The sequence below is a fragment of the Chiloscyllium punctatum genome, chromosome 37 (assembly GCF_047496795.1).
Source record: "Chiloscyllium punctatum isolate Juve2018m chromosome 37, sChiPun1.3, whole genome shotgun sequence".
Lineage (NCBI taxonomy): Eukaryota > Metazoa > Chordata > Chondrichthyes > Orectolobiformes > Hemiscylliidae > Chiloscyllium > Chiloscyllium punctatum.
In genome coordinates this window covers 52,838,734-52,864,863 of record NC_092775.1, presented here as the reverse complement: position 1 = coordinate 52,864,863, position 26,130 = coordinate 52,838,734, and the positions used below count along the sequence as shown (strand labels likewise).

General features: G+C 43.5%; 1 protein-coding gene across 1 annotated transcript in view; it reads right to left on the bottom strand.

Annotated features, from left to right (window-relative positions):
• LOC140463104 (RNA-binding protein 38-like) overlaps positions 1–25,591 on the bottom strand; it is a 75,147-nt gene extending 49,556 nt beyond the window's left edge. The window contains exons 1-3 of the mRNA XM_072556832.1: positions 25,231–25,591; positions 16,357–16,480; positions 10,534–10,588 (exon numbers count right to left, since the gene is read on the bottom strand). Coding sequence (XP_072412933.1) covers positions 10,534–10,588; positions 16,357–16,480; positions 25,231–25,431 — 380 coding nt within the window. The 5' untranslated portion in view covers positions 25,432–25,591. The remainder of the gene's footprint in view (positions 1–10,533; positions 10,589–16,356; positions 16,481–25,230) is intronic.
• Positions 25,592–26,130: the final 539 nt, after the last annotated feature.

Below are 26,130 nucleotides of genomic sequence, written 5' to 3'. Positions count from 1 at the left end.
AAAATTATGAGCAGCATGTATAACATGAGTAGCCAAGGTCTTTTCTCTGGGTAGGCAAGTCCAAAACTAGAAGGCACAGGTTTAAGGTGAGAGGGGAAAGATTTAAAAAGGAACCGAAGCGGGTGGCGTGTGTATGGAATGAGCTGCCAGAAAAGGCACAATGCTGGTACAATTACAACATGAGGAAGATGGTCAGATCAGCCATGATCTCACTCAATGGTGAGGCATACTCGATGGGCCATATGGCCGACTTTTGCTCCCATGTCTTATGCACTTCAAGTCAGAGTCATAGAAGCATGACTATTCACGGAAACAGACCAGATATTCTACATTAATCTAGTCTCATTTGACCTATATCCCTCCAAACCCTTCCTATTCATACACCTATCCAGATACCTTTTAAATGTTGGAATTGTACCAGCCTCCACCACTTCCTCTGGCAGCCCATTCCATAAAAGTACCACCCACTGCATGAAAATGTTGCCCCTTAGATCCCTTTTAAATCTTTCCCCTCTCACCTTAAACCCATGTTTTAGACTTCCTCACCCCTAGAAAAAAAGTTTTAGTCTATTTACCCTATCCATGCCCCTCATGATTTCATAAACCGCTATAAGGTCACCCCTCAGCCTCCAACACTTCAGGGAAAACAGCCCCAGTCTATTCAGCCTCTCAAAAGCCTCCAAGCTTGGAAACATTCTTGTAATTTTTTTTTATGTACCCTTTCAAGTTTTACAGCATCCTTCCTGTAGCAGGGAGACCAGAATTGCATACAGTACTCCAATAGTGGCCTAACCAATGTCCTGTACTCCTAACTCCTATACTCAATGCACTGACCAATAAAGGCAAGCATACACGTCTTCCTCACTATCCTACCTACCTGGAACTCCACTTATAGATCGTTTTTAGTGAAGGCCATGACTTGTTGATGCAGTCCCCTTCTCGTTTTCAAAAGAGACACAAAAGATTCCATTGTACTATCTGCAACATTAGGCAGGACCTTAGTTTCACATCACATGCAAAAATAAACATCACATAGTGTTGTGTAGCACTCTCTCATTATTGCACTGGAGAGACAGCTTGAGTGTGTGTGCTCAGGCCTCTGAGATGTGACTTGAATCTTGAACTTCCTGATTCGGAGAGTAGAGTGCTATCAAGTGAGCCAAGGAGGAGATCAGGAACAAGGTCCTTTTAGGAGAATTGAAATTGCCGGAAGTGAAAACAATTCTTTACAAATCTGAATCCAGTAACATTAGTACTAACAAGCTGGCAATTACAATGAAACTTACACACTCTTTTGACAGCACCTGAGTCAACTAATTACTTCTGAAGCACAAAAACTGGAGAAAAATTGCTGAAGAAACACAGCAGGACTGGCAGCATCAAAGGGAAGAAAGCAGAACCGATACTAGTTAGCATAAAGTGGTAATTATGCTGAAGTCAAAATGGAGGTTGGTGGGGGAGGGGAGAAGTGAGCAGCTAGATGGAGATGGAACCCAGAGACAGAGACGGAGCTACATGAAAGGGGGAGGTAAGGATGTAGTTCTGAAACAAATTCATTTGCTCCCAGGAAGTGAAAAGAAGCAGCAATGAGATAAGCATGTTCAACACCTCATTTATTAGATAGCCCCTGGGACTGCAGCTTGCCACCTGTACTGCACTGGTCTGACAACCTGGATACTATGCTTAAGAATTCAACCACCTGAGTCAAGTTCAAACTTGGATCATTTTGATCAAAGCACTTTCAGTAAATGATTAGATCTGGGGCTCTGATTATTTATTCAGGGTCTCTCCAAAGTGCTATCGCCCTATCAGATTCTGCAACACTTCATTCCGCACTGGATAACCCTCCATTTCAAAATCCGAATGTTTTCAATCGAAAATAATCAAGTGCACAATTGGACTTTGAACTAGAGATTGTCACACTTTAATCTGGTGTATCCAGGTAAACTGTTTGATGACTGACTGAATAAAACGTAACAAGGGAGAGAATAGGGTCCCTCAACGATCAGCAAGGCAGCCTATGTGCCGACCTGCAGGAGATGGGGGGGGAGATACTAAACAAGTATTTTCCATCAGTGTTTACTGTGGAGAAGAACATGGAAGTGATAGAATGTTGGGAATTAGATGGTGACATCTTAAAAAATGTCCATATTACAGAATAGGAAGTGCTGGATGTCTTAAAGCACATAAAAGTGGATAAATCCTTTGGACCTGATCAGGTGTACCCTAGACCTCTGTGGGAAGCTAGAGAAGTGATTACTGGGCCTCTTGCTGAGATACTTGTATCATCGCTAGTCACAGGTGAGGTGCCGGAAGATGAAGTTGGCAAACATGGTGCCACTGTTTAAGAACGGTGGTAAGGACAAGCCAGGGAACTGTAGACTGGTGAGCCTGACGTTGGTGGTGGGCAAGATGTTGCAGGGAATCCTAAGGGACAGGATGTACATGTATTTGGAAAGGCAAGGACTGATTAGGGATAGTCAACATGGCTTTGTGCGTGGGAAATCATGTCTCACAAACTTGATTGCATTTTTGAAGAAGTAACAAAGAGGATTGATGAGAGCAGAGCGGTGGATGTGATCTCTACGGACTTCAGTAAGGCCCTCAACAAAGTTCCTCATGGGAGACTGGTTAGCAAGGTTAGATCTCATAGAATACAGGGAGAACTAGCCATTTGTTTATAGAATTGGCTCGAAGGTAGAAGACAGAGGGTGGTGGTGGAGGGTTGTTTTTCAGACTGGAGGCCTGTGACCAGTGGAGTGCTACAAGGATCGGTGCTGGGTCCACTACTTTTTGTCATTTATATAAATAATTTGGACGTGAGCATAAGAGGTACAGTTAGTAAGTTTGCAGATAACACCAAAATTGGAGGGGTGGTAGACAGCGAAGAAGGTTACCCCAGATTACAATAGGATCTTGATCAGATGAGCCAATGGGCTGAGACGTGGCAGATGGAGTTTAATTCAGATAAATGCGAGGTGCTGCATTTTGGGAAAGCAAATCTTAGCAGGACTTCTACACTTTATGGCAAGGTCCTAGAGAGTGTGGCTGAACAAAGAGACCTTGCAGTGCAGGTTCATAGCTCCTTGAAAGTGGAGTCACAGGTAGATAGGATAGTGAAGGTGGTGTTTGGTATGCTTTCCTTTATTGGTCAGAGAATTGAGTAAAGGATGTCAGAAGGATGTTGTGAAACTTGAAAGGGTTCCAGAAAGATTTATAAGGATGTCGCTAGGGTTGGAGGATTTGAGCTATAGGGAAAGGTTGAAAAGGCCAGAGCTGTATTCCGTGGTGGACCATCGGTGGCTCAGGGGTGATCTTCTTGAGGTTTATAAAATCACCAGGGGCGTGGATAGGATAAATAGACAAAGTCTTTTCCCTGGGGTGGGGGAGTCCAGAACTAGATGGCACAGGTTTAGGGAGAGAGGGGAAAGGTATAAAAGAGACCTAAGGGGCAATGGTTTCACACAGACGGTGATACATGTATGGAATGAGCTGCCAGAGGAAGTGGTGGAGGCTGGTACAATTCCAACATTTAAAAGGCATCTGGATGGGTATATGAACAGGAAGGGTTTGGAGGGATATGGGCCGGGTGCTGGCAGGTGGGATTAGATTGGGTTGGGATATCTGGTTGGTATGAACGAGTTGGACCAAAGGGTCAGTTTCCATGCTGTACATCTCTATGACTCTAATTACTGATGTGGTACTGAATTCTTCAACTGAGATGTGTAACCCTCAGCCCAGGTCCAATATTCTTCAATCTTCCTCCCAGCAGCAACATTGTATTCACAAGCAGCTCATGTTCTATTTTCCAGAATCAAAGTTTAAAGTTCAGTTTGAAAATGATAATACAAAAGGTTCTGGCTTCAGGTAAAGTAATGATGGAGTGGTCTGACTGTTAGAGAAACCCAACACGTTAATGAATGACTGTTCAAGAAGGTCATTCTATCTTTTTATGGTCTGGCCTATGTGTGACTCAAATCCAACAAGTTCATGCCAAACGCACAGAGTCATTACAGGCATTTCTATAATATCACACTTTCCACAGTGCAAATCCTGCCTTGCTCATCAGATTTTAAAAATAATTACCTCCAGGTCCGCTCCTCGGCCTGGCCAGGTTGGCTGTTAATAGGTCCAGGCCACGGACCGTGGAGGGATTCATTTCTGCCAAATGCCTGTCCCTGTTCAGTGGTTACATGCTCGTTTGGGTGTCCCTGGAAAAGAAGCATGCAGTGTCCATCAGCATTCTCACTGCCTTTACGGGGAGACAGGCACCATGGGGAGTGGGGTGTTTTATTTCCCCCCCCCAACTCTATTTTGATTTGATCCCTACCCTCCCCATTTTCATGTAAGCATTACTCCCACCAAGCTGTGCTTGTTACTGGTTCCTTGGCCATATAATTGTTTCCACCACCAGGAAAAACACCTAACAAAATTATTTTACACGTAGTGTTTTTATTGATTCCAATAAATACAGATTAGCATGTAACCGTGGAAAGGGGACAGGCAGTTGGCAGAAATGAGCCCCTCCACAGCCCGTGGTCTGGACCTATTAACAGCCAACCTTGCCAGGCCTAGGAGCAGACCTGGAGGTTATTATTTTAAAAATATGATGAGTGAGGCAGGATTTGCAATGTGGAAAGTGTGACATTGTAGACATGTCACTTACACACACACACAGACAGGTGTGCTGTGGGGAAGAATAAGCACTATGGCTAAAGAAAGAAAAAAAAGAAAAAAAACTACAGGACTTCGTTTTAATAACTATTTCTTCTTAAAGTTGGTATTTATTACTCATCCCTGAAAAATGAATAGAATTGAAGAATCAACCATGTTTGCATTGGACTGGAGTCACATATAGGCCAGACCATAAAAAGATAGAAGACTTCCTTCTGCAATGGTCATTCATTAACGTGTTGGGTTTTTCTAACAGTCAGACAGCTCCATGGTTACTTTACCTGAAGCCAGAACCCTTTGTGTTATCATGTTCAAACTGAACTTAGATTCTGGAGAATGGAATTTATCACAGATCAGCTATGATATTATTGAATTATTTAAGTAGGTTATTAGGTTTACCAAAATGATCCCTGTATGAAGGCAGACTGGATTGGGTAGAATTAGATTCACTGGAATTTCTCAGAAAGAGCAGCATCTAATAGAAACCTATACAATCCTAACAGGGCGAGACAGGTTAAATGCAGGAAAGATATTTTCAATAATGGGACAGTCCATATCTAAGGATCCCATTTTCAGGAGCTGGGGTAGACCACTTAGGACTGAGAGGAGGAGAAATGCATTCACCCAGAGAGTGGGGAGCCTGTGGATTCTCTGACAGAATATGTTTTCAAGAAGAAGTTAGATATAGTTAAAGGGATCAAAGGGTATGTGGAGAAAGCGGGAATAGTGTTGAACGATCAGACATTATCATATTGAATGGTGGAACAGGCTTGAAGGGCTGAACAGCCTACTCCTGTTCCTATTTGCTATGTTTCTAGGAATGGCAGAACAGGTTCAAAGGGTTAAATGGCCTCCCTCCTGTTCCAAGCTCACATTCTCTGAATGGTAAGTCCAAGCCTCTGAAACACTAGTGCAGTTACAGAAGCACTGCACTACACCCATGTAATCCTTTAATCTGTCCTTCATTACACCATCACTCAAATCAGCTGCAAAGCTAGAAATGATTAAACATTTCTGTTATCAATTTAAAAGTTCCTGACACTAGAATTCCACATATACAGAATTATTGAAGAAAATGTTGGCAGAGAGCTCCCTCATTCAAAATATAAACACTGTCCTCTCTAAAAACATACATACACATTACCTAGTGTTCCCTAGACTCAGAAGCCCAAAGGTCCTGCCAGTACAAAGGTTCAATAACTGATACTACGCCAGGATACCATGAAGACGACCTCTGGGGCACATTGACAGATGTTATACAATTCTCAGGAGATTGACAACACTGGTAAGGCTAGCGTCTAATCTTCATCCTCCAAAGCCTAAAATTGTGACTATACTGGTTCATCATCATGGTAGTCTTTGGCCACCCACACGGTTACACTGAGCACTGGACTTTCTTTTGAAACCATCCAAAACTAAAACTTTGGTATGGTTTGCACTATCAATATATTTCTATCTGATCACCTAATGGTCACTGTACAGGTCTAACAACCACACGGTGGGTGACACGGTGACTCAGTGGTTAGCACTGCTGCCTCACAGCGCCAGAGACCCGGGTTCAATTCCCGCCTCAGGCGATTGACTGTGTGGAGTTTGCACGTTCTCCCAGTGTCTGCGAGGGTTTCCTCCCACAGTCCAAAGATGTGCAGGTCAGGTGAATTGGCCATGCTAAATTGCCCGTAGTGTTAGGTAAGGGGTAAATGTAGGGGTATGGGTGGGTTGCGCTTCGGCGGGTCAGTGTGGACTTGTTGGGCCGAAGGGCCTGTTTCCACACTGTAATGTAATCAATTCTAATCTAAACAAGACAAAGAGTTCAAATCCCACTAAGGGTAAGTTGAACAATTAAGGACAGGCATAAAGCACCAACACTATCCCTTTAAAAGTCTCCATCAGGACGATAGGAACTAGCTGCTCCTCACCTAATCTGACCGATACAAGATCAGAACCTCAGACCAACTCATGAGCTGAACTGATCACTTAGATTACAAGAGTAGCTTTTTTTGGAATACATTCTTAAGATTATTGATTATGCAGGAAAAATATTCTCATATTAGAGTTGATCTTTCTCTGTAACTGTAATAATATATTCTGTTCGATTACTCTGACATACATAAGGAATGCTTTGTCTGGATAGCACACAAAGTAATACATTTACCAAGATACAGTGAAAAGTAACACTAATAATCAAATCAAATACAAAAATAACTCCTTAAACAGGGATCATAAATACAGAGTGCGATTACAAAAACTGGAGAGAGCAGTTAGATGGAAATGCAGCAATGATTCTCCATAAAACTGCCTTTGGATGTTAAGCAGGATCCCAGTTCCAGAGTTCTTTCACGAGGGACATCTACTGTCCCTACCTGGTCTGGCTTACATGTGACTCCAGACCCACAGCAGCATGGTTGACCTCTGATAAAGCCAAGGATGCTACTCAGCTCAAGGGCTTTCAGGGATGGGTGAACAAATGCTGGCATCGTCTATAAAGCCCAAATCCCATGAAAAAAAAAATAAAACAAGTCATAAAAGGGAGGCCCAGCTGTAAACTCAGTTCCTCCTGGAGTTTTAAAAGACTGACTCAAAAACGATGTTACATTCAAAGTCACTAGATTTCTCAATTGAACCAAAACGGTTTCCAATCAAATAAGTGGAGCGGCAGGTCAAAAGAAAATCTTAAAATTCAGTCCAATAGTTGGGAACAAAATGACGACTGCTTAGTTTTTGCGAAAAAAAAAATCAGCGTTTCCGAATGTAATCTACAATAGCTGTCCTACTTGGAAATTTAAATCATTCAAATCAAGTTCAACGTGCCAGCTCCACTGTGAGCAACATTGCCCTGGAATTCAAGCACAGACTAGTACGTTGCTGTGAGAAACTCCAATCAGATTAGCCAGCTGCTCAGTGAGGAGAATCTCTAGCTCGCACACATAGGACCCAAGGTTTCCCAAGGATGCATTCATGGGACAATTAAGTGACTGGCTGAAATCTAATGGGGCAGAACAAGCCAAGCTTGAGGGGGCAAGAATGACACAGAGAAACCTCAGTGGCTGACCCTGTCAGGTAAAGAGCTGTTGAGTGCAGGGAGAAGGAATACAATCCTGACACATTTTACTATTACCCTTGTTTCAGTTGGGAGCAACCCCCATCGGAGTCTGAAGATCAAGGGGTCAAATTGGACCTTTGTTTTTTAAAAATAATAAACCTGTTCAGAGATGTTATTAAACACCTTTGGAGCAGGTGGACTGGGGTGGTGGGGGGGGGGGGGGGGGGGGCGGGGTGTGGAGGAAATGGAGAAATTGGGGTGACAAGGCTATAGAGTTTCAGCAGCTGGCCCTCCTCACACTTTGAGCCTCCAATTTCCCCCAATTGGCACAAAACCCCAGTAGACAGGCTGTCCTAGTTCACCTGTCAGAAAAGCAGCAGTCACTTTACACGGCTAACCTGGCCAGGCGGGAAATGAGGCCATTGGCAGAGCAAGGCACTCCCCTGATCACCTAAAGGCAGTGGGTCAGCAAGGTCACCATGAACCAACATGTCCCATAATTTGCTTTGCTGTCTGCGTCTGAGGCAAGGGAGATCTGGCTCCAGTCAGCGGCGACCATGTCACCATCGTAATGGAGCCCAAACTTCATCAACATTTCAGTCAGAGTCAGGGGTCATCATCAGGGGCAAGAACATTGGCTGCTCTCCCCCCACTCCCCCCTTTCATCATGGTATTGCCTCGGACCTGAACATCCCAGGGAATGCCAGCCTCACAGTATGGCTCAACACTCCACAGCCCAATGTACTAAACGTCAGAAGTTGTGCCAAGTAAAAGCTGGGAGCAACTGTGAAGGGAGTCTCCACCTCTAAGAAACAGCACAATAGGAAAAGGAAAGGAAGACTGATTTAACAAACACACAACAGAATTCAGTCCGCACATTCCTTCTGCCTGAATACTTAATGCAATGTGAAAGGTTCAGTTTAGAGTGAATTCATCCGAAACACACTCAAAAACAAAGGATTATCCAGCTCCTTTGGGAGTAGGAAGGTTGTGTACTCAGTGCTAATAAAACTGAGTAACAATTTCCCATCAAAATTAAAGACAGAAAGAAAACGAGAGAGAGAGAGAGAGAGAGAAATAAACATTCAGTCCTATCTGTGAACAATATTACTGAGGTAAGGGACATGTCAAGATTGATAGAAAGACAAACTCCTCTGGTGTGAGATTCCTAAATGAAAGAGGCCACAACTTTATAATTGGGGCAATTATTCAGAAGTGCTGTCTGAAAAGAACGTTTGTAGAATCTAGAACTCTCTCCTGCAGAAAGCTGTGACATTAGGTTAATTGAAAACATCATATGGAAATTGAATGAATTTTGTTAGGCAAGTGGATGGAGGGTTTTTGTCGCTACCTCTTAATCAGGAGACTTGGGTTCAGGCCCTGTGTGTAATTACATTTCTGAACAGGTGGATTAGAAAATACCGGAGCCAAATGCATTCCAAAATGGGAAATTAAGGCTCGCAGAAAGAGTTAAGATACCGAGCTGCCATCTCTGAATTAAATGGAGTGCAGGCTCAGTGGCAATTTCTGTTCCTGTATCCCAATGGTTTACGTTGGTCCTCCTGATTCAGTGCATTCTGGATTAGTGGTGCTGGAAGAGCACAGCAGTTCAGGCAGCATCTGGTTTCCAGCATCTGCAGTCATTGTTTTTACCTCGCTGATTCAGCTCATGTTAACTGCGAAGTAGTGTGTAGTACTCTCATATCCGAGTCAGAAGAAGGAGAGTTCAATGCCCCCTCCAGAGACTTTGATGTTATACAGAGAGATTTTTGAACCTGGGGCAAGCTTACAATGATGTCATGGAGCTGCATCCCACTGGACATAAATAGCACAGTGTGGACACTGTCAGTTAGATTGCTGGAAGAAATACAGAGTTGACAGAAGATTCTCTTGACAGTGTAGCAGTACGATTTCAGGGTGGCCAATCTTACATAAGCATGTAGAAGGATAGTTGGTGTTATTGAACAAGGCTGTAATTATGCCTTCTCTTTGTCTTTAAACTAAATCTTTGATTAATGCATAAAAACCACACAAAAGAATTCACAGAATCCCTAAAGTATAGAGACAGGCCATTTGGCCCAACAGGTCCACACCAACCCTCCGAAGAGTATGCCACCCAAACCCATTCCCGATAACTCTACATTTAACCCTGACTAACGCAACTGGACAATTTAGCGAGGCCAATTCACCTAACCTGCACATCTTTTAGATTGTGGGAGGAAACCGGAGCACCCCAATGTCACGGGGAAAACGTGCAAACTCCATGCAGACAATCGCTCGAGGCTGGGATCAAATCCAGGTCTCTGGCACTGTGAGGAAGCAGTGCTAACCACTGAGCCACAATGCCACCCATAAGCATTAGATTCAACACACGATCTAACTGCCAGAGTGCTGCATTGCTGGAGGTGCCATCTTTTAGATGAGATGTCAAGTTGAGGCCCTGTTTTGTGTTTTCTTCTTGGGCATTGCGGTAAAGGGCAGCATTTATTGCTCCCCCTCGGTGGTGGTGTATCATGCAGGCATATAGAGGATCCCACAGTGCTATTTGAATATCAGTTATTTCCTGTACCCTGGCCCATAGTTACCCCTCAAGTTAACATCACCAAAACAGATTCCTGCATCGTGATCAGATTACAGTTTGTGGAATCTTACTGTGCAAATTGGCTGCTGCAATTTTTACATTTCAGCAGAAATTACAGAATGCCTCTTTGGCTGTAGTGTGCTTTGGGGCAACTTGAAATGGTGAGAGATGCTACAGAAATGCACAAACGTCTGGGTACAGAGCCACTTGTATAACAAAGGTTTCTCTCTCTTACCCGAGGGGACGTTGGATCAGAGCCGGGTGTATCTGTTGGACGCCCAAAGCAAATCCTGAAAACAAAACAGATTAGATTAAATAAAATGACTTCAGGAGGGACAAGTGCACTGGGGGCTTTTGTGGTGTTTCTACCTCTTAACCGGAAGGCTTGGGTTCAGGTCCTGTATGTAATTACATTTTTGAACAGGTGGATTAGAAAATACCGGAGCCAAATGCATTCCAAAATGGGGAATGAAGGCTCGCAGAAAGAGTTAAGATACCGAGCTGCATCTCTGAATTAAATGGAGTGCAGGCTCAGTGGTAATTTCTGTTCCTGTATCCCGATGGTTTACGTTGGTTTGCCTGATTCAGCACATGTTAACTGCGACGTAGTGTGTAGCACATCTCACCTCCAAGTCAGAAGGTTGAGAGTTCAATGCCCACTCCAGATACTTTAGTGTTGTATAAAGAGATTTTGGAACCTGGGGCAAGCTTACAATGCCGTCATGGAGCTGCAGCCCACTGGGCGGCACGGTGGTTAGCACTGCTGCCTCACAACACCAGGAACTCTGGTTCGATTCCTGCCTTGGGTGATGGTGTGGAGTTTGCACGTTCTCCCTGTGTCTGTATGGGTTTCCTCTGGGTGGTCCAGCTTCCTCCCATAGTCCAAAAGGTGTGCAGGTTAGGGGGATTGGCCATGCTAAATAACCCAACATGTCCAGGGATATGTCACTAGGGTGCATTAGTCATGGGTAAATATTGGGTAGGGGAATGGGTGTGGGCGGGTTACTCTTCAGAGGGTTGGTGTGGAGTTGTTGGGCCGAGGGGATTCTATAAAATGAAGGTAGAATCCCAAGTTAGAACCAGGAGAGGACAGGAGAAGTCATTGTCGGATAGGATCAAGGAAAACCCTAAGGCTTTCTGTAGGTATCAGGAATAAAAGAATGACTAGAGTAAGATTAGGGCCAATCAAGCATAGTAGTGGGAGGTTGTGTGTGGAGTCAAAGGAGAGAGGGGAAACACTAAATGAATACCCTTTGTCAGATTCACACTAGAAAAAGACACTTCCGTCAAGGAGAATACTGAGATACAGGCGACTAGACTGGATGGGATTGAGTTGCATAAGGAGGAGGTGTTAGCAATTCTGGAAAGTATAAAAATAAACAAGTCCTCTGGGCCAGATGGGATTTATCCAAAGATTCTCTGGGAAGCTAGGGAGGAGATTGCCAAGCCATTGATTTTGATCTTTATGTCGTCATTGTCTACAGGAATAGTGCCAGAAGATTGGAGGATTGCAAATGTTGTTCCCTTGTTCAAGAAGGGGAGTAGAGACAACCCTGGTAATCATAGACCAGTGAGCCTTACTTCAGTTGTGGGTAAAGTGTTGGAAAGGGTTATAAGAGAAGGGATATATACTCATCTAGAAAGGAATAAGTTGATTAGGGATAGTCAACATGGTTTTGTGAAGGTCGGTCATGCTTCACAAACCTTATTGGGTTCTTTGAGAAGGTGACCAAACAGGTAGATGAGGGTAAAGCGGTTGATGTGGTGTATATGGACTTCAGTAAAGTATTTGTTAAGGTTCGCCCACGATTGGCTATTGCATAAAATATGAAGGCATGGGATTGAGAGTGATTTAGCGGTTTGGATCAGAAATTGGCCAGCTGAAAGAAGACACAGGATGGTAGTTGACAGGAAATGGGTTCATCCTGGAGTTCAGTTACTAAATGAGGTACCACAAAGATCTGTTTTGGGGCCACTGCTGTTTGTCATTTTTATAAATGATGTGGACGAGGGCATAGAAGGATGGGTTAGTAAATTTGGAGTTTTGGACAATGCGGAAGGATGTTGCAGGTTACAGAGGGACATAGATAAGCTGCAGAGCTGGGCTGAGAGGTGGCAAATGGAGTTTAATGTGGAAAAGTGTGAGGTGACTCACTTTGGAAGGAATAACAGGAATACAGAGTACTGAGCTAATGGCAAGATGCTTGGTAATGTGGATGAGCAGAGAAATCTCAGTGTCCATGTGCATAGATCCCTGAAAGTTGCCACCCAGGTTGATAGGGTTATTAAGGAGGCATACGGTGTGCTAGCTTTTATTGGGAGAGGGACTGAGTTTTGGAGCCATGAGGTCAGGTTATCCCTGTACAAAACTCTGGCATGGGCACACGGAGTATTGTGTACAGTTCTGGTCACTGCACTATAGGAAGGATGAGGAAGCTTTGGAAAATGCTTAGAGGAAATTTAGATTAGATTAGATTAGATTACTTACAGTGTGGAAACAGGCCCTTCGGCCTAAAAAGTCCACAACGACCCCGCCAAAGCGCAACCCACCCAGATCCATTCTCTTACATTTACCCCTTCACCTAACACTACGGGCAATTTAGCATGGCCAATTCACCTAACCTGCACATCTTTGGATTGTGGGAGGAAACCGGAGCACCCAGAGGAAACCCACAGACACTGGGAGAATGTGCAAACTCCACACAGTCAGTCACCTGAAGCGGGAACTGAACCTGGGTCTCTGGCGCTGTGAGGCAGCAGTGCTAACCACTGTGCCACTGTGCCACCCACATAGGATGTTGCCTAGTATGGAGAGAAGGTTGAGACATAGAAGATAATCAGAGGGTTAGAGAGGGTGGACAGTGAGAGCGTTTATTCTCGGATGGTGATGGCTAGCACGAGGGGACATAGATTTAAATTGAGGGGGGATAGATATGTGACAGATGTCAGAGGTAGTTTCTTGACTCAGAGTAGTAGGGGCGTGGAATGCACTTCCTTCACCAACTTGAAGGGCATTTGAATGGTCATTGGATAGACATGTGGACGAGAATGGAATAGTGTAGGTTAGATGGGCTTCAGATTGGTTCCACAGGTTGGCGCAACATCAAGGATCGAAGGGCCTGTTCTGCGCTGTAATGTTCTATGTTCTATTATTAATTAGACAGTGAGGGATGTTTAAATCAAACACGACTGGAATCTCAGGTGAAGATCTTCCTATTCCGCCTTCAACGTAATTTTGTTTTAATTCACGCATGGGATGTGGGTATGACAGGCTGGACCAGTATTTATTGCTCCATCCCTAGTTGCCCTCAAGAATATGTTGGTGAGCTGCTTTCTTGAACTGCTTCAGACCACTGTGCCTTTAGGGTGGGAATTCCAGGATTTAGACCCAGCAACACTGATGGAGCAGTGATGTATTTCCAAGTCATGACAGTGAGTGGATTGGAGGCAGTGCCATTCCCAAGCACCCTAGACCCAACCATCTTCAGTTGTTACATCAATGACCTTCCCCCCCAGAAATGGAATGTCTGCAATCAAAGTGTTCAGCATGACTCAACTCCTCAGACACTGAAGTAGGCCATGCCAATGTGCGGTAAGGCCTGGACAACATTCAGATCCCGGTCCTTCTGGATGGCAGATTTCACAGGTTAAAAAATAGCAGCTCAAGTGATGAGTTGTTGTTGTACGTCTTCTCTTGATGCTGACATTGGGTGCCAATCAAACAGGCTACTTTGCCCTGGATGGTGTCGAGCTCCTGGAGTGTTGCTGGAACTGCACTCATCCGGGCAAGTGGAGAGTATTTCATCACGCTCCTGGCTTGTCAATGGTAGACAGGCTTTAGGGAGTCAGGAGGTGATGAAATCTTCCCCACTTTCCCAGATGAATGCAGCTCCTGCAACACAAGGAGCTCAACACCATTCAGGACAAAGCAGCCTGGTTAATTGGCTCCTCATACATCAACGTCATGATCCAAGGAAAACATACAACAACAACGCATCACTTCAACTGCAGAATTTCTAGCCTCGGACATGATCTTGTAGCCACAGTATTTATGTGGCGAGTCCATTCAGTTCTGGGTCAATGGTAACCCCAGGATGTTGATGAGGGGTATTTAGAGATGGTCACACCATACAGTGTCCAAAGATGATGATTAGATTCTCTCGTGTGGTGATGGTCATTGCCTGGCAATTGTGTAGCACCAATGTTACTTGATACACATAACCCAAGCCAGGATATCGTACAGATCTTGTTATATTTGAATATAGACTGCTTCAGTATCTGAGGAGTCGAGAATGGTGCTGAACAATGTACACTCATTGGTGAACATTCCCACTTCTGACCATATGATGGTCATTGATGAAGCAATTGAAGATGGTTGGGCCTAGGACAAGATCCTGAGGAACTCCTGCAGAGATGTCCTGCATGTTACAGAATTACTGAAATCTCTGTTCCCTTAATAGTGTGTTGTTTGAAATGGAAAAGGTGTATGTCTCTTAACCAGAGGATGTGGATTGTTAAATAACCAGCAGCAAGCTCTTCGTGAGGTTAAAAGAAAAGATTGTAATTAATAGAAAATAAGTTATTGTTCTTCAAGCTATGAAGTAAATAAATAGTAAAAGAATTCAGAAACCAAAATAGGTTTGTCATGAGACGTTGCAATATTCACTTGAAAACCTGGGACTTTCTGCAGTTTGCAAATACTATTCCCTCTTATTAGCTGGAGGTCAGTTTGCTGTATGAGTGAACTTGAAAAGGTACAGATTAGAAATTTTACTGACTGCAGATGTTGCTGCCCTGTCCAGAGACAGCACTCAACAGAAGCTTTTAAAAAGGGACAAAATGTTTCTCTTATCATGTGGTTTCTCACGGTTCCCTTTGCCAAGTATAGTGTTGGGTTAGTCACAGCCTGGGTTACTGTTTACAGACATTCACTTTGGTGTGAGAGACAATCACCAGCTTTGCTTCAGAATGACCCATTCCAGTCAAGAAATACCTTTTGGGTCTTTTCTGGAGATGGGCAGTGTTCAAATGGTGTTCATTTTCAAATAGAACGGTTCATTCCAGAGGATTCTGTATTGAGTACCATTTATGTTTTAAAAGGTATGAATAGGACATGCCTTGACCAGCTATGATATGGAGCGGAAATGACGGACCACCAACAATCACAATCATCTTGCCAGGTACAACTCCAACCAGAGGAGAGTTTGCCCCCGATTTTCATTGATTCCAGTTTTACTAGGGCTCCTTAATGCCACAGACTGTCAAATGTAGCCTTGGTGTTGAGGACTGGTCATTCTCATCTCACCTCCAGAGTTCAGCTCTTTTGTCCAGGTTTGAACCAAGACGCTGACTATTTCTGGCAAAACCCAAAACTGAGCATCAGTGAGCAGGCTATCGGTCTGTAAGTGGCATTTGGCAGCACTGTTGATGACATCATCTTTTTGATGGATATCCCAACTGTAAGGTCCTTCCTTGCACTGTCTCCAGATCAACTACCATAAACAGTTCTGAGCTAAGCTGCAAATAGCCTTTTGGCAGAGAACTGCACCCACAGGAGACGGTAACAAAACTGTCCCAGGGACCCTGCTCACCTGACACTTTATCCTGACAAGAACTGAGAGGCAGAGGCGAAAGATAGGAAGTTTAAAGATGTGCAAAGCAAGTTTCTTTTTGGTGGGTGGTGCCTGGAACATGCTGCCAGGGGGAGGTTGTCAAAGCAAATAAGAGGTCTTTACATAGACAAGTGAACAGGCAGAAAATAGAAGGATGCAAGCAGATAGGATTAGTCTAGAATGGCATAATGGCCGGTACAGACACGGTGGGCCAAAGCAGTTGTACAGTTCTATATTCTAAAGGAAGGAAATCTGCCATCCTTATCCAGTCTAGCCTACATGTGGCTCCAGACCCACACCAGACTTAATCTCCAATAGAAAGGCCTAGCCTGCTACTCAGTTCAATGGCAACTAGCAATGGGTTAGAAATGCTGGCAGTGTCCACATGCCATTCAATAATGAAGAAATACAGGACACCAGGCTCTGCAAAGAAGTTGGTTACATACCAGTTTGTATGGCTCTTGGTTTTGCCCCCAGGTAGGCTAGATTGACATTGGCTTTTCTACCATCGATGATGGGATTGGGATCTTTACATGCTCGATCCGCTGCAACCCTGTCTGCCATGGTGACCTGCAGCAAGAAGGAAAATGGACCAAACTGTCAGTCATTAAAGTGAACCAGCACACGCAGCTCGCACATTGATGCAAAGATAAAAAGGTATCCGCAAAGTGAACAAGACAGACCAGTAAAGGCCTGGACTGAACTGCTAACCTGACCCATGGGAGATATATCACAACCTACCTTACAGATCTCAGGCTCACTAGCCTACTACAGTTCAGTGTATAGAACCTTACACAGAGAGAAAGGACAACATTCAGCCTCCATGCATTTAGGGAGCATGTTAGCCAAGTGACGTTATCATTAAACTATTAATCCAAAAACTCAGCTGATCTTCTGAGGACCTGGGTTGGAATCTCACCATGACAGATGGTGGAATTTTGTTTTTTAAAAATCAGGAACTAAAAGTCTAAATAATGAGCATGAACCATTGCCAATTGTTGGAAAAACCCATCTGGTTCACTAACATCCTTCAGGGAAAGAAATCTGGCACCTTCATCCGGTCTGGCCTTCATGTGACTCCAGACCCAAAGCAATGTGATTGATGCTTAACTGTCCTCTGAAATGGCCTAGCAAGCCATTCAGTTCAAGGGCAGCCAGGGACAGGCAATAAATGCTGGCCGACCAGTGACACCAAGGTCCCAGGAGTGAATAAAAAGGTCCTGGCACACAGGTTAGGACAGTCTGAGGACAAAGTAAACTAAATCATCATATTTAGAGAAGGAATCTTCTAGACTCTTGAGGATGCCCCAATGCAAGTCACAGCCAAAGTGTCATCGATCAAATGGATGGATAATCTGTCAAAAGTGATGGGGTTAGGGTTGACTGAGGGATAAATGTTGGACAAGAAACCAGAGAAAACTTCCCTGCTCTGCTCCTGGTAGGATTTTGAGATCTATTACACCAGCACGAGACCAAGCATGGCCTCTGGTCAGACAGCACCTCGCTCTCAAAACTGCAGGGCAATATTAATGAACAGTAAACAATCAGGCTCTGGAGTGGAGCATAAGCCTACAGCTTACAACTCAAAGTGAAACCACAAGCACTGAGCCAAATACTCCCACGTTATATAAATTTTCAAGGAGTGTTTGAAAAGGGCTTGTATAACAGACTTACGGCAAAGATAACGACAAGTGAAATTCAAGGGAATGTGACTATCTGATAAGAGAGGTGGATGAAGCAAAGAGATGGAAGGGTGGAGATATTTTTCAAAAACTTGCAATTAATTCTAAGGCACTTTTTGCAACCTCAAAACTTCCTAAACTTATTTAGTTGTCAAATGCCTTAAGTACAACTACTGCAGTGAAAAATCACAGCAGCCAGTGTGCACAGCAAAATCCCAAATCACAACAACTCAGCACTATTATTATGAGTAGATGATTTCTTCCAATGGTGCTGGTCATGTTGTGGTTCAGTGGTCATGTCCCTCTCTCGGACCAGATACCCTGGTTCAAGTTCCCACCTGCTCCAGAGATGTGTAATAACATCTCTAAACAAGTTGATTAGAAAAATAGGTTAAATAGTAAAAAGGAACTCATACAAGCCTAGACTTTATTACACTTAAATGGTAGCATGTTCATCCTGAAAGATCAATGCTAGAAGTGTCAAACTTAACAACGAACGACCCCCATCTCTGATCTTGTGCACAAGTCAGAAGTTCCACAATTTATCTATTTTATTGAAGCAATTTTGTACAATGTTTCCACAGCAAAGGAAATTAAGAGCAGGTTGAAATAGTTCCTTAACTGGGCTAGCAATTCTGGAGGGAGGCTTATCACATCAATTAGAAGTAGAGATTATTCACAAGGGTTACAGAATCAGGGTCATGTTGAAAGTAATTTACTCGCATTTCAGACTGCAGCATCCAAAAACATGCCCAAATGTCATGAGTATGGTATACAATATGGAGCTTTAGTTAGGATGTTCTTTTTTGTTAATTTATCAATATATAGAACAGAGAGACCTCATGATTCAAATACATAATTCCTAGATGGGTTGTTAAGAAGGTGCTTGCCTTCAGTGCTCAGACCTTTCAATGTAACAGTTGGGTCGTCATGTTGAGATTGTACAGGACGTTGGTGAGGCCTCTTCTGGAATACTGTGTTCAGTTCCATTCAGCCTGTTATAGGAAGGATATTATTAAGCTGAGGTGGTTCAAAAGAGATTGCCAGGAATGGAGCATTTACGTTCTAAGAAGAGGCTGGAAAGGCCGGGACTTCTTTCACTGGACTTTATGAGGTTGAGGGGTGAATTTTATAGAGGTTTATAAAATCATTAGGAATATAGATAGGGAAAAGGCAGCTGCCATTCACCCTAGGATGCAGGATTTCAAGACTATGGGCATATTGTTAAGGTGAGAGGAGAAAGGTTTAAAAAAGACATGACAGGCAATTTCTTTTTTAGAAACGTAGAGAGAGTGGTTCGTATGTGTGATGAACTTCCAGAGGAAGTGGTGGAAACAGGCTCAGTTACAATGTTTAAATGACGTTTGGATAAGCTCATGAATAAGAAATGTTTGGAGGGATATTGACCAAGTGTAGACAGGTGGGACTAGTTTAGTTTGGGATTATGGTCAGCATGGACTAGTTGGACCGAACGATCTTTTTCCAGGCAATATGATTATTTATTTGCTGACAGGAGTAGACATTTCAGTTTTAATTACATGAGGGAAAGGCAGTTTGAAGGTTTGTTCTAGCTTGCAGCTAGAGGTAGACTTCTAACATGGTGCTCACAGACCTTTTTGGCAGAAGTTGCAAACACTGAAAAGGCAGTTCAACATCGATTGGTCCCTGAACAAAGGAATTGATGGACCCATACCAGTGAGGTCTATAAAGGGAATGATGGAGGATAGTGTCGTCAAAAAGCTTATGGAGAAACTCCAATGGGTCTAAGCTCATAGCAATAGCTGGTATAGTAAGGAGGGCTAAAATAAACTCCAAAAGGCTTTAGCATACTTTGGGCTTGGTCCTGGAGAAAAACCTTCGAGACTTTGTAAGATAAAGTAAATTCAGAGAGTGGGGGAGTGAGATGTAGATCTGAATTAAAAGCCTAATTCTTTATAAGCTACTGTGTTAACAGTTCTTACTTTGTTTAACAATTTTTGATACATAGTGAATTTTAAGTTTCAAAATGGGATATCTTGAGGCATAATTCCATCTGCTAATTTCCAGGTACCCAAATTGCTTCTTCAAATGTTAACCAGGTTGTAGTGGTGGTGGGATAAATATTTCCAAGAATCAAAAGAAATCTCCCTACTTTTCTTCAACAAAAGGTTCTGCAGGATCAGTAGAGGAAACAGGAGCGCTGGTGCAACATCTCAACTCTGACAATGAAACACTTTCTCAGCACTGCAGTGCAATGCCAGTCTAGATGACAAGCTCAAATCTCCAGGAGGGTATAACACTGCACTCAAACAAAACAATCTGGTGTAGGCCCATGGCTGTTTGTCAGAATGGAAATGAATGGGAAGTATGATGTTCCACAAGAGGCTGCTGAGAAGCAATTTTAAAGATACAGCAAAATGAAGCAGTGAACCAACTACGAAAGGCCAAAGGAAGGCAGCATTGGCTGGGATAATGGGCAGGTTGGACCAAATATCTGCATTGTGTTCCCAGGGTCACCAAATTGACAGCATAAGGTCTCCCTCCATATGGGTATGGCACCATTAATAAGCCAATCTCACACAAGGTCCAACCAAGTGAAAGAAAGCAGTAGATGTAGATCAGGGTCTAATATCTGTGATCAAAATCATTCAGTTTGCATCCTACACTGCACTATAATCACAGAATGTTTTACACACACGATACATATACAGCCCAACATTTTAATTTTAAAAAAAAAGAAAAACACAGGGAGAAGTGCACAAAGGAAGAATGGATAGAAACCAGTTGAGGTTGGAGATAATAGCTCATTACCACTGAAAGCACATATTGTAACAAGGGCACAACCTTGAGAAAATCAGATGGAGGAAAATGACAAGTATTTAATACAGAGGGTCTTTACAATGTGAATATTGTCTCCTCAAACCATTGCAGAAAAGACTCCATACGTTATTGTAGAAGAGAATGAGGAAGTTGGTTGAAAGAGAGGAATATTATCTGATACATGAAGGGAGAGATTAGAGGAGTTAGGTCATATGAAGGAAACCACCACAAGCTGAATAGCTTGTTTTTGTTCTGCAATATTCTATGCTTTCACAAACCAGCGCAGTCAGCTGGAAAGGAGATGGTCACCCTATCAGTCTGACTGTTTTCCACAACTTGATCAGAGGAGCAATTTTTTAAAAACTTAGTCACTCATGCAATGTAGGTGTCACTGACTGGTCTGCATTTATTGCTCATCCCTCGTTGCCCTTGAGGTGATGGTGGTGGTAAGCTGCCTTCTTAAACTGCTGCAGTCCTTGTGCTGTTACTGAGGAGAATTCCAGAATGTTGACGCAGTGATATTGAGTGAACGGCGATATATTTCCCAATCAGGATGGTGAGTGGCTGAGAGAGTAGAACTTGCAGGTGGTAGAGTTCCCATGTGTCTGCTGTCCCTTGTCCTTCTGGGTGGAAATGGTTGTAGATTTGGAAGGTTCTTCCTAAGGAGCATCAATTATTTTCTGCACTGCATCTTCTAGATATTACACACTGCTGTGACAGCACATTGATGGTGGAAGGACTGGATGTTTGTGGATGGACTGGATGTTTGTGGATGTGGTTCCAATCAAGTGGGCTGCTTTGTCCTCGATGGTGTCAAGTTTCTGGAGTGTTGTTGGAGCTGTACCCATCCAGGCAAGTGGGGAGTATTGCATCACTGTCCTGACTGATGCCTTGTAGATGCTGGACCAACTTTGGGGAGTCAGGGGGTGAATTACTCACTGCAGTATCCCTAGCCTCTGACCTGCTCTTTTAGCCACTGTGTTTATGTGGTGAGTCCATTTGAGTTTCTGTCAATGGTGGTCCTCAGGATATAGAAAATAGGGGATAGTGATCGTAATTAACATCAAGGGGTGTTCTTTTTGTCTCTTACTGATGATGGTTATTGCCTGGCATTTGTGTGATATGAATGTTACTTGCCACTTGTCAGCCCAAGCCTGGATATTGTCCAGATCTTGTTGATTTGAACTGTCGGAGGAGTCGCGAGTGGTGCTTAACATTGCACAATCAGCGAACATCCCACTTCTGACCTTATGACGGCGGGAAGGTCATTGATAAAGCAGCTGAAGATGGTTGGGCCTGGGTCATACAGTGTCCAGTATTGTTCCTCATGCTTTCCATAACCTGTGGGAGCCATCGGGAACAGACACTCAACAATTAAAACTTTGTTGTTATTAGTAGTGTCCTTTGGTGCTCGAGAAATGGAACTTCTCGGCTTTATTTTCAAGGTCTATCAGGTTGATTGGACATTGTTCCAGTTTTTCTATTAAGTGGTGTCACTTCCGTCAATGGAGACTCAGGCAACTCAACACTGAAAGGTGACTGACCTCCAGCATCTGAAAATGACCACATTGCACACTCCAAATGCTGCTGTTTTATTGAAAAGTCATGCTTATTTCAGCCAAATAGCAGCCCCAAACAGCCTAGTAACTGAGCTGAGGAGAGTGCTGCTTGGGATATAACAAGCCCTTTCTGTTCAGACCTGATAAAAAGCCTGAAGTGCAGAACAGCTAACACCCAAAATGCAGCCTGCCTGGGTTTACACCACAACCTGATTGCTGTAACAAAAAAAAAGTATGCAGCACAAAGTGACACAACCACCCGATGAAGAGGCAGTGCCTCGAAAGCTAGTGCCTCCAAATAAACCTGTTGAACTATAACCTGGTGTTGTGGGATTTTTAAACTTTGTCCCCTCCAAGCTGGGCAGACTCCAATTTCTGAAGTGTCATATTGTTTTAAATGTGGGGGGGGGACAAAACCAACAAGATTTACAGATAGGAAGTTCCCTCCAGTGAACAATGAGAAGTTTTAAACCATTGTTACATTCTTCTTTAACTTCTCCCATGGCTGTTGTAAAATCCAAGAATTGTGTTTAAGCATGTAAAACTTTCAGATACACTCTGAAGTAGATGACCTCCCAAAAAAAACAAAAGCTGCTATTTCTGGAAGCTTTTTGTGCACAAATTGATTGTCGTGTTCTCAACATTGCAGCAATGAAAATGCTTCAAAAGTACTTCGCTGGCTATAAAAGGAAATATCTAGGGCAGTCAGAGGTTGAGACAGGTGCTAGATGAATGCAAACTATTTCCAAAACAGGTCCCGACGCAGGGAGCCTGTATCATGGGATTGAAGTCTCTAACATCTGCAGCAAGGACCTGGTACCTGGGAAGACACGGTGTGAGAAGATGGCAAGACAGACTTCCATACATTAGTTCAGTCAATGGATTGCAATTAACTTTCAGTGCTGAAAAAAAACTAACTCTGGCCCTGTGCCCAACTTGGGCCTACAGATAATTAACTACTGAAGCTCCCCTAATTGAGTATTTTTATTGAGTTCTTAATCTTGAATATTTTTTTAAAATGGTACTTTGGATATCAAGTATTGCTGATGAAAACAATACTTCATATCTGCATGACATGTTTGTGACTTTACATTTGAACAACAGAAACCAAAAAAAACATAAGAGCTATCAGAATGGAGCTATTACTCTGGGCAATTTAAGGAAGCGATAGAAATATAGATATAGTTAACTACAAACACCAAATAAATCACTTCTGGTGACTCCAGTTCTCGTGTACTAACTCCCAGCCTATCTCTCCACATTAATCCAGTGCTATACTCAGCTAGCTCCTCCCAGTCCCTTCTCTGGAAACATGACTTAAAAAGGAGATCGCTGGAGTATTTTGTCAATCCCCATCTGCAATTATTTATTCTATTTGAAGCTACTATGTTTGCTCAGTATGATTGGAGGCAGAGGTGCTATGGTGAGCTGATTAAATCTCACTTTGACTCAACCGAAACAGCACATCTGAAATAAAGTGCTTGGCAAAGCTTTAAGCAGTGTGACACATTCTCCTCTCCAAATGATATTCTCGTACCCTCCAGCTCCCCAATAAAGCATATTACTGCAGGGGTTGAAACAAATACTGAAGGCAGGGGTATATTTGCCTGGACAGTTACCACAACAGAGATCCAGAAGAGAGGCCTGGTAAACTTGAAAAGTTAACTCTCTCTCCACAGTCCTGCTGAGTTTCTGTAGCATTCTCTGTTTTTACTTTGAATCTCCAGCATCTGCAGTGCTTGCTTTTACAAGAACAGGCTAATCCACAGTAAGGGCATCACCAATTGTGCTCCCCAGACAAAATTTGCAACAGACACTTTTCAGAAGGAAAACTGCTGAATAACCATTTGGAGCAAGAGTTGTTGGTCTCTTCTATTCCTACCGCACCCCCTCCAAATCCTATTGAACCCTATTGAGGTCAACATAAACACCCCCATTGCTGGGCAGGGCACAGCGTATTAGGCTCAAGGCAGACCAGATATTTCCTGTTCTCTGGTGCTCTTAACCCCCAAGTCAAGAAAGTAAACTCGACTGTTGTTCTCCAAGTGCTTCGAAGACCCAATAGTTCCCAAGTCACCAAACATGGAGAGCAGTTCCATTTAATGTGAGTGAGGTTGGATCTGTCTGGGTTAAGTATATCAAAAGGATGAAAACAGGTGGGCTATTGTACAAGCACTGCCTCCAATCTTCAGATAGCCTCTTGTGGGAGCAATGGGTCGACTAATAATTAATTCCTTAAGCTTCCATAATAATATCATCGAGAATTTGTATTGCATTTCTAATCATGAATATTTTTTAAAAATGAAACTCTCGCTGGCGTAAACAATACCCTTTTACCCGCATGACTTTTTTGTGATTTTGTTTGAACATCAGAAATCGGAAAACATAAGGGAGGCTGAGGTACCAGAATGGAGCTGTTACTCTGGTCAATTTAAGGAAGATGTAGGAAGGTTCGGGGTAGGGACGCCAAAAGCCAGCAGCTCACCTTGACCCCTCTCCTCTACAGGCAGCCTCGTATTAATGAAGTTGTATTTTCAGCACTGCACCCCCACCCTTAATATTGTGACTATCTCCCCCACCCCCCATAATCTCAGATCTGCTGTTTCTCTTCACCACATGGCAAGAACACAATAAGGTGAAACACAGGGAGGGTCACTGTCAAAGAAGGAATGCTACAAGTAACAACATTCTAGATAGAATTTGAGGCGGGGGGGGGGGGAAATAAACAAATTTTAAACCAGGAGACGGGATTTACGTTGCAATTTGGAAGTCAGCCTAATGGTGTGCTCTCTCTCTCTCTCTATCTGGTTCAGACTTTAACTGTACAAAGCACCTGCTGTATTCTCCCAGGACCCGTTGAGAGGCACAAGTGATTTCACAGCTCTTTCCTAACCAGCTAACAGGTTTTTAAATATATATATGGATCACTGGCCACAGTAGGTTTTCAAAACAAATATATCACATCGGGTAAGATTCAACCGCGCTACTTCTGCATTTTTTTGGAGGGAGAAAAAAAAGGGTAGAGGTTTTTTTTTCATTTCCAGTCAAGTTGTTAACTCGAGTAAGTCTCGAACCGAGGCTTGTTTTTCACTGTTGCTGTCTAACAAACAGTCCTTTTCCTCCCCCGTCCCCCGTCCCCCGTCCCCATTTGCAAACCGACTGCTCGAGTTTTAATTCCCTAACAGCACGGAAGAAGAGAACGCTCATTGACCCAGGTAGGCGTCAGCTAAATGCAACCTCAACCCCCCCCCCCCCCCCCAAACTCTCCGCCAGTACTCACAAAGCCGTAGCCCCTGGATTTCCCGGTCTGTCGGTCAGTAATGACCACCGCCTCCTCGATGTCCCCAAACACCTCGAAATATTTCCGTAAGGACGAGTCGTTAGTGTGATAGGGCAAACCGCCCACAAAGATCTTGGTGAAGGTAGTGTCCTTCTGGAGACTATGCATGGTGTCAAGGTCAGTGCAGGCTTGAGAAAGCATTGAGCAGAGGGGCAGGAGTCCGGGATTGGGAACACTTTCAGTCCCCACTACTCAGCACACACAACCCAGCCTGCAGCCCCTGCGCTTATAGCCTGAGCTAAGCTCCACCTTGCTGCTCACAGACTGTAGGAAATGTAGTTCCTTATTTGTAGAGAGAGAGAGAGAAACTAGGGGCTGTGCGTTGCAGCAAGCTTAGTTTGTGCTGTTCAAGCTCAGGGTTCCGGAAACCTCTTTGCTGCGAGTTTAACTTAACTCTTTACAGGCATACAGCGTGGAAAGATACCCTTCGGCCCAACTCGCCTATGCCGACCAGATATCCTCAATCAATCTAGTCCTATTTGTCAGAAATTTCCCTCCAAACCCTCCTTATTCATGTACCCATCCAGATGCCTTTTCAATGTTGTAATTGTTCCAGCCTCCAGGGAGATAGTTGACAGCTTTTCCCCACGTTAGGGGAGTTTAAAACTAGAGGGCATAGGTTAAATGTGAGAGGGGAGAGATACAAAAGGGTCCAGAGGAGCACTTTTGTTCACACAGAGAGCAGTGAATGCCTGGAACTAGCTGCCAGAGATAGTAGTGAAGGCGAGTGCAATTTTGTTTTTGTCGATCAAGAAACATTTAGACAGGGACATGGGTATGATAGATATGGAGGGATATGGACAAAACGCAGGAAAATGGGACTCGTTTAATTGTGAAAAC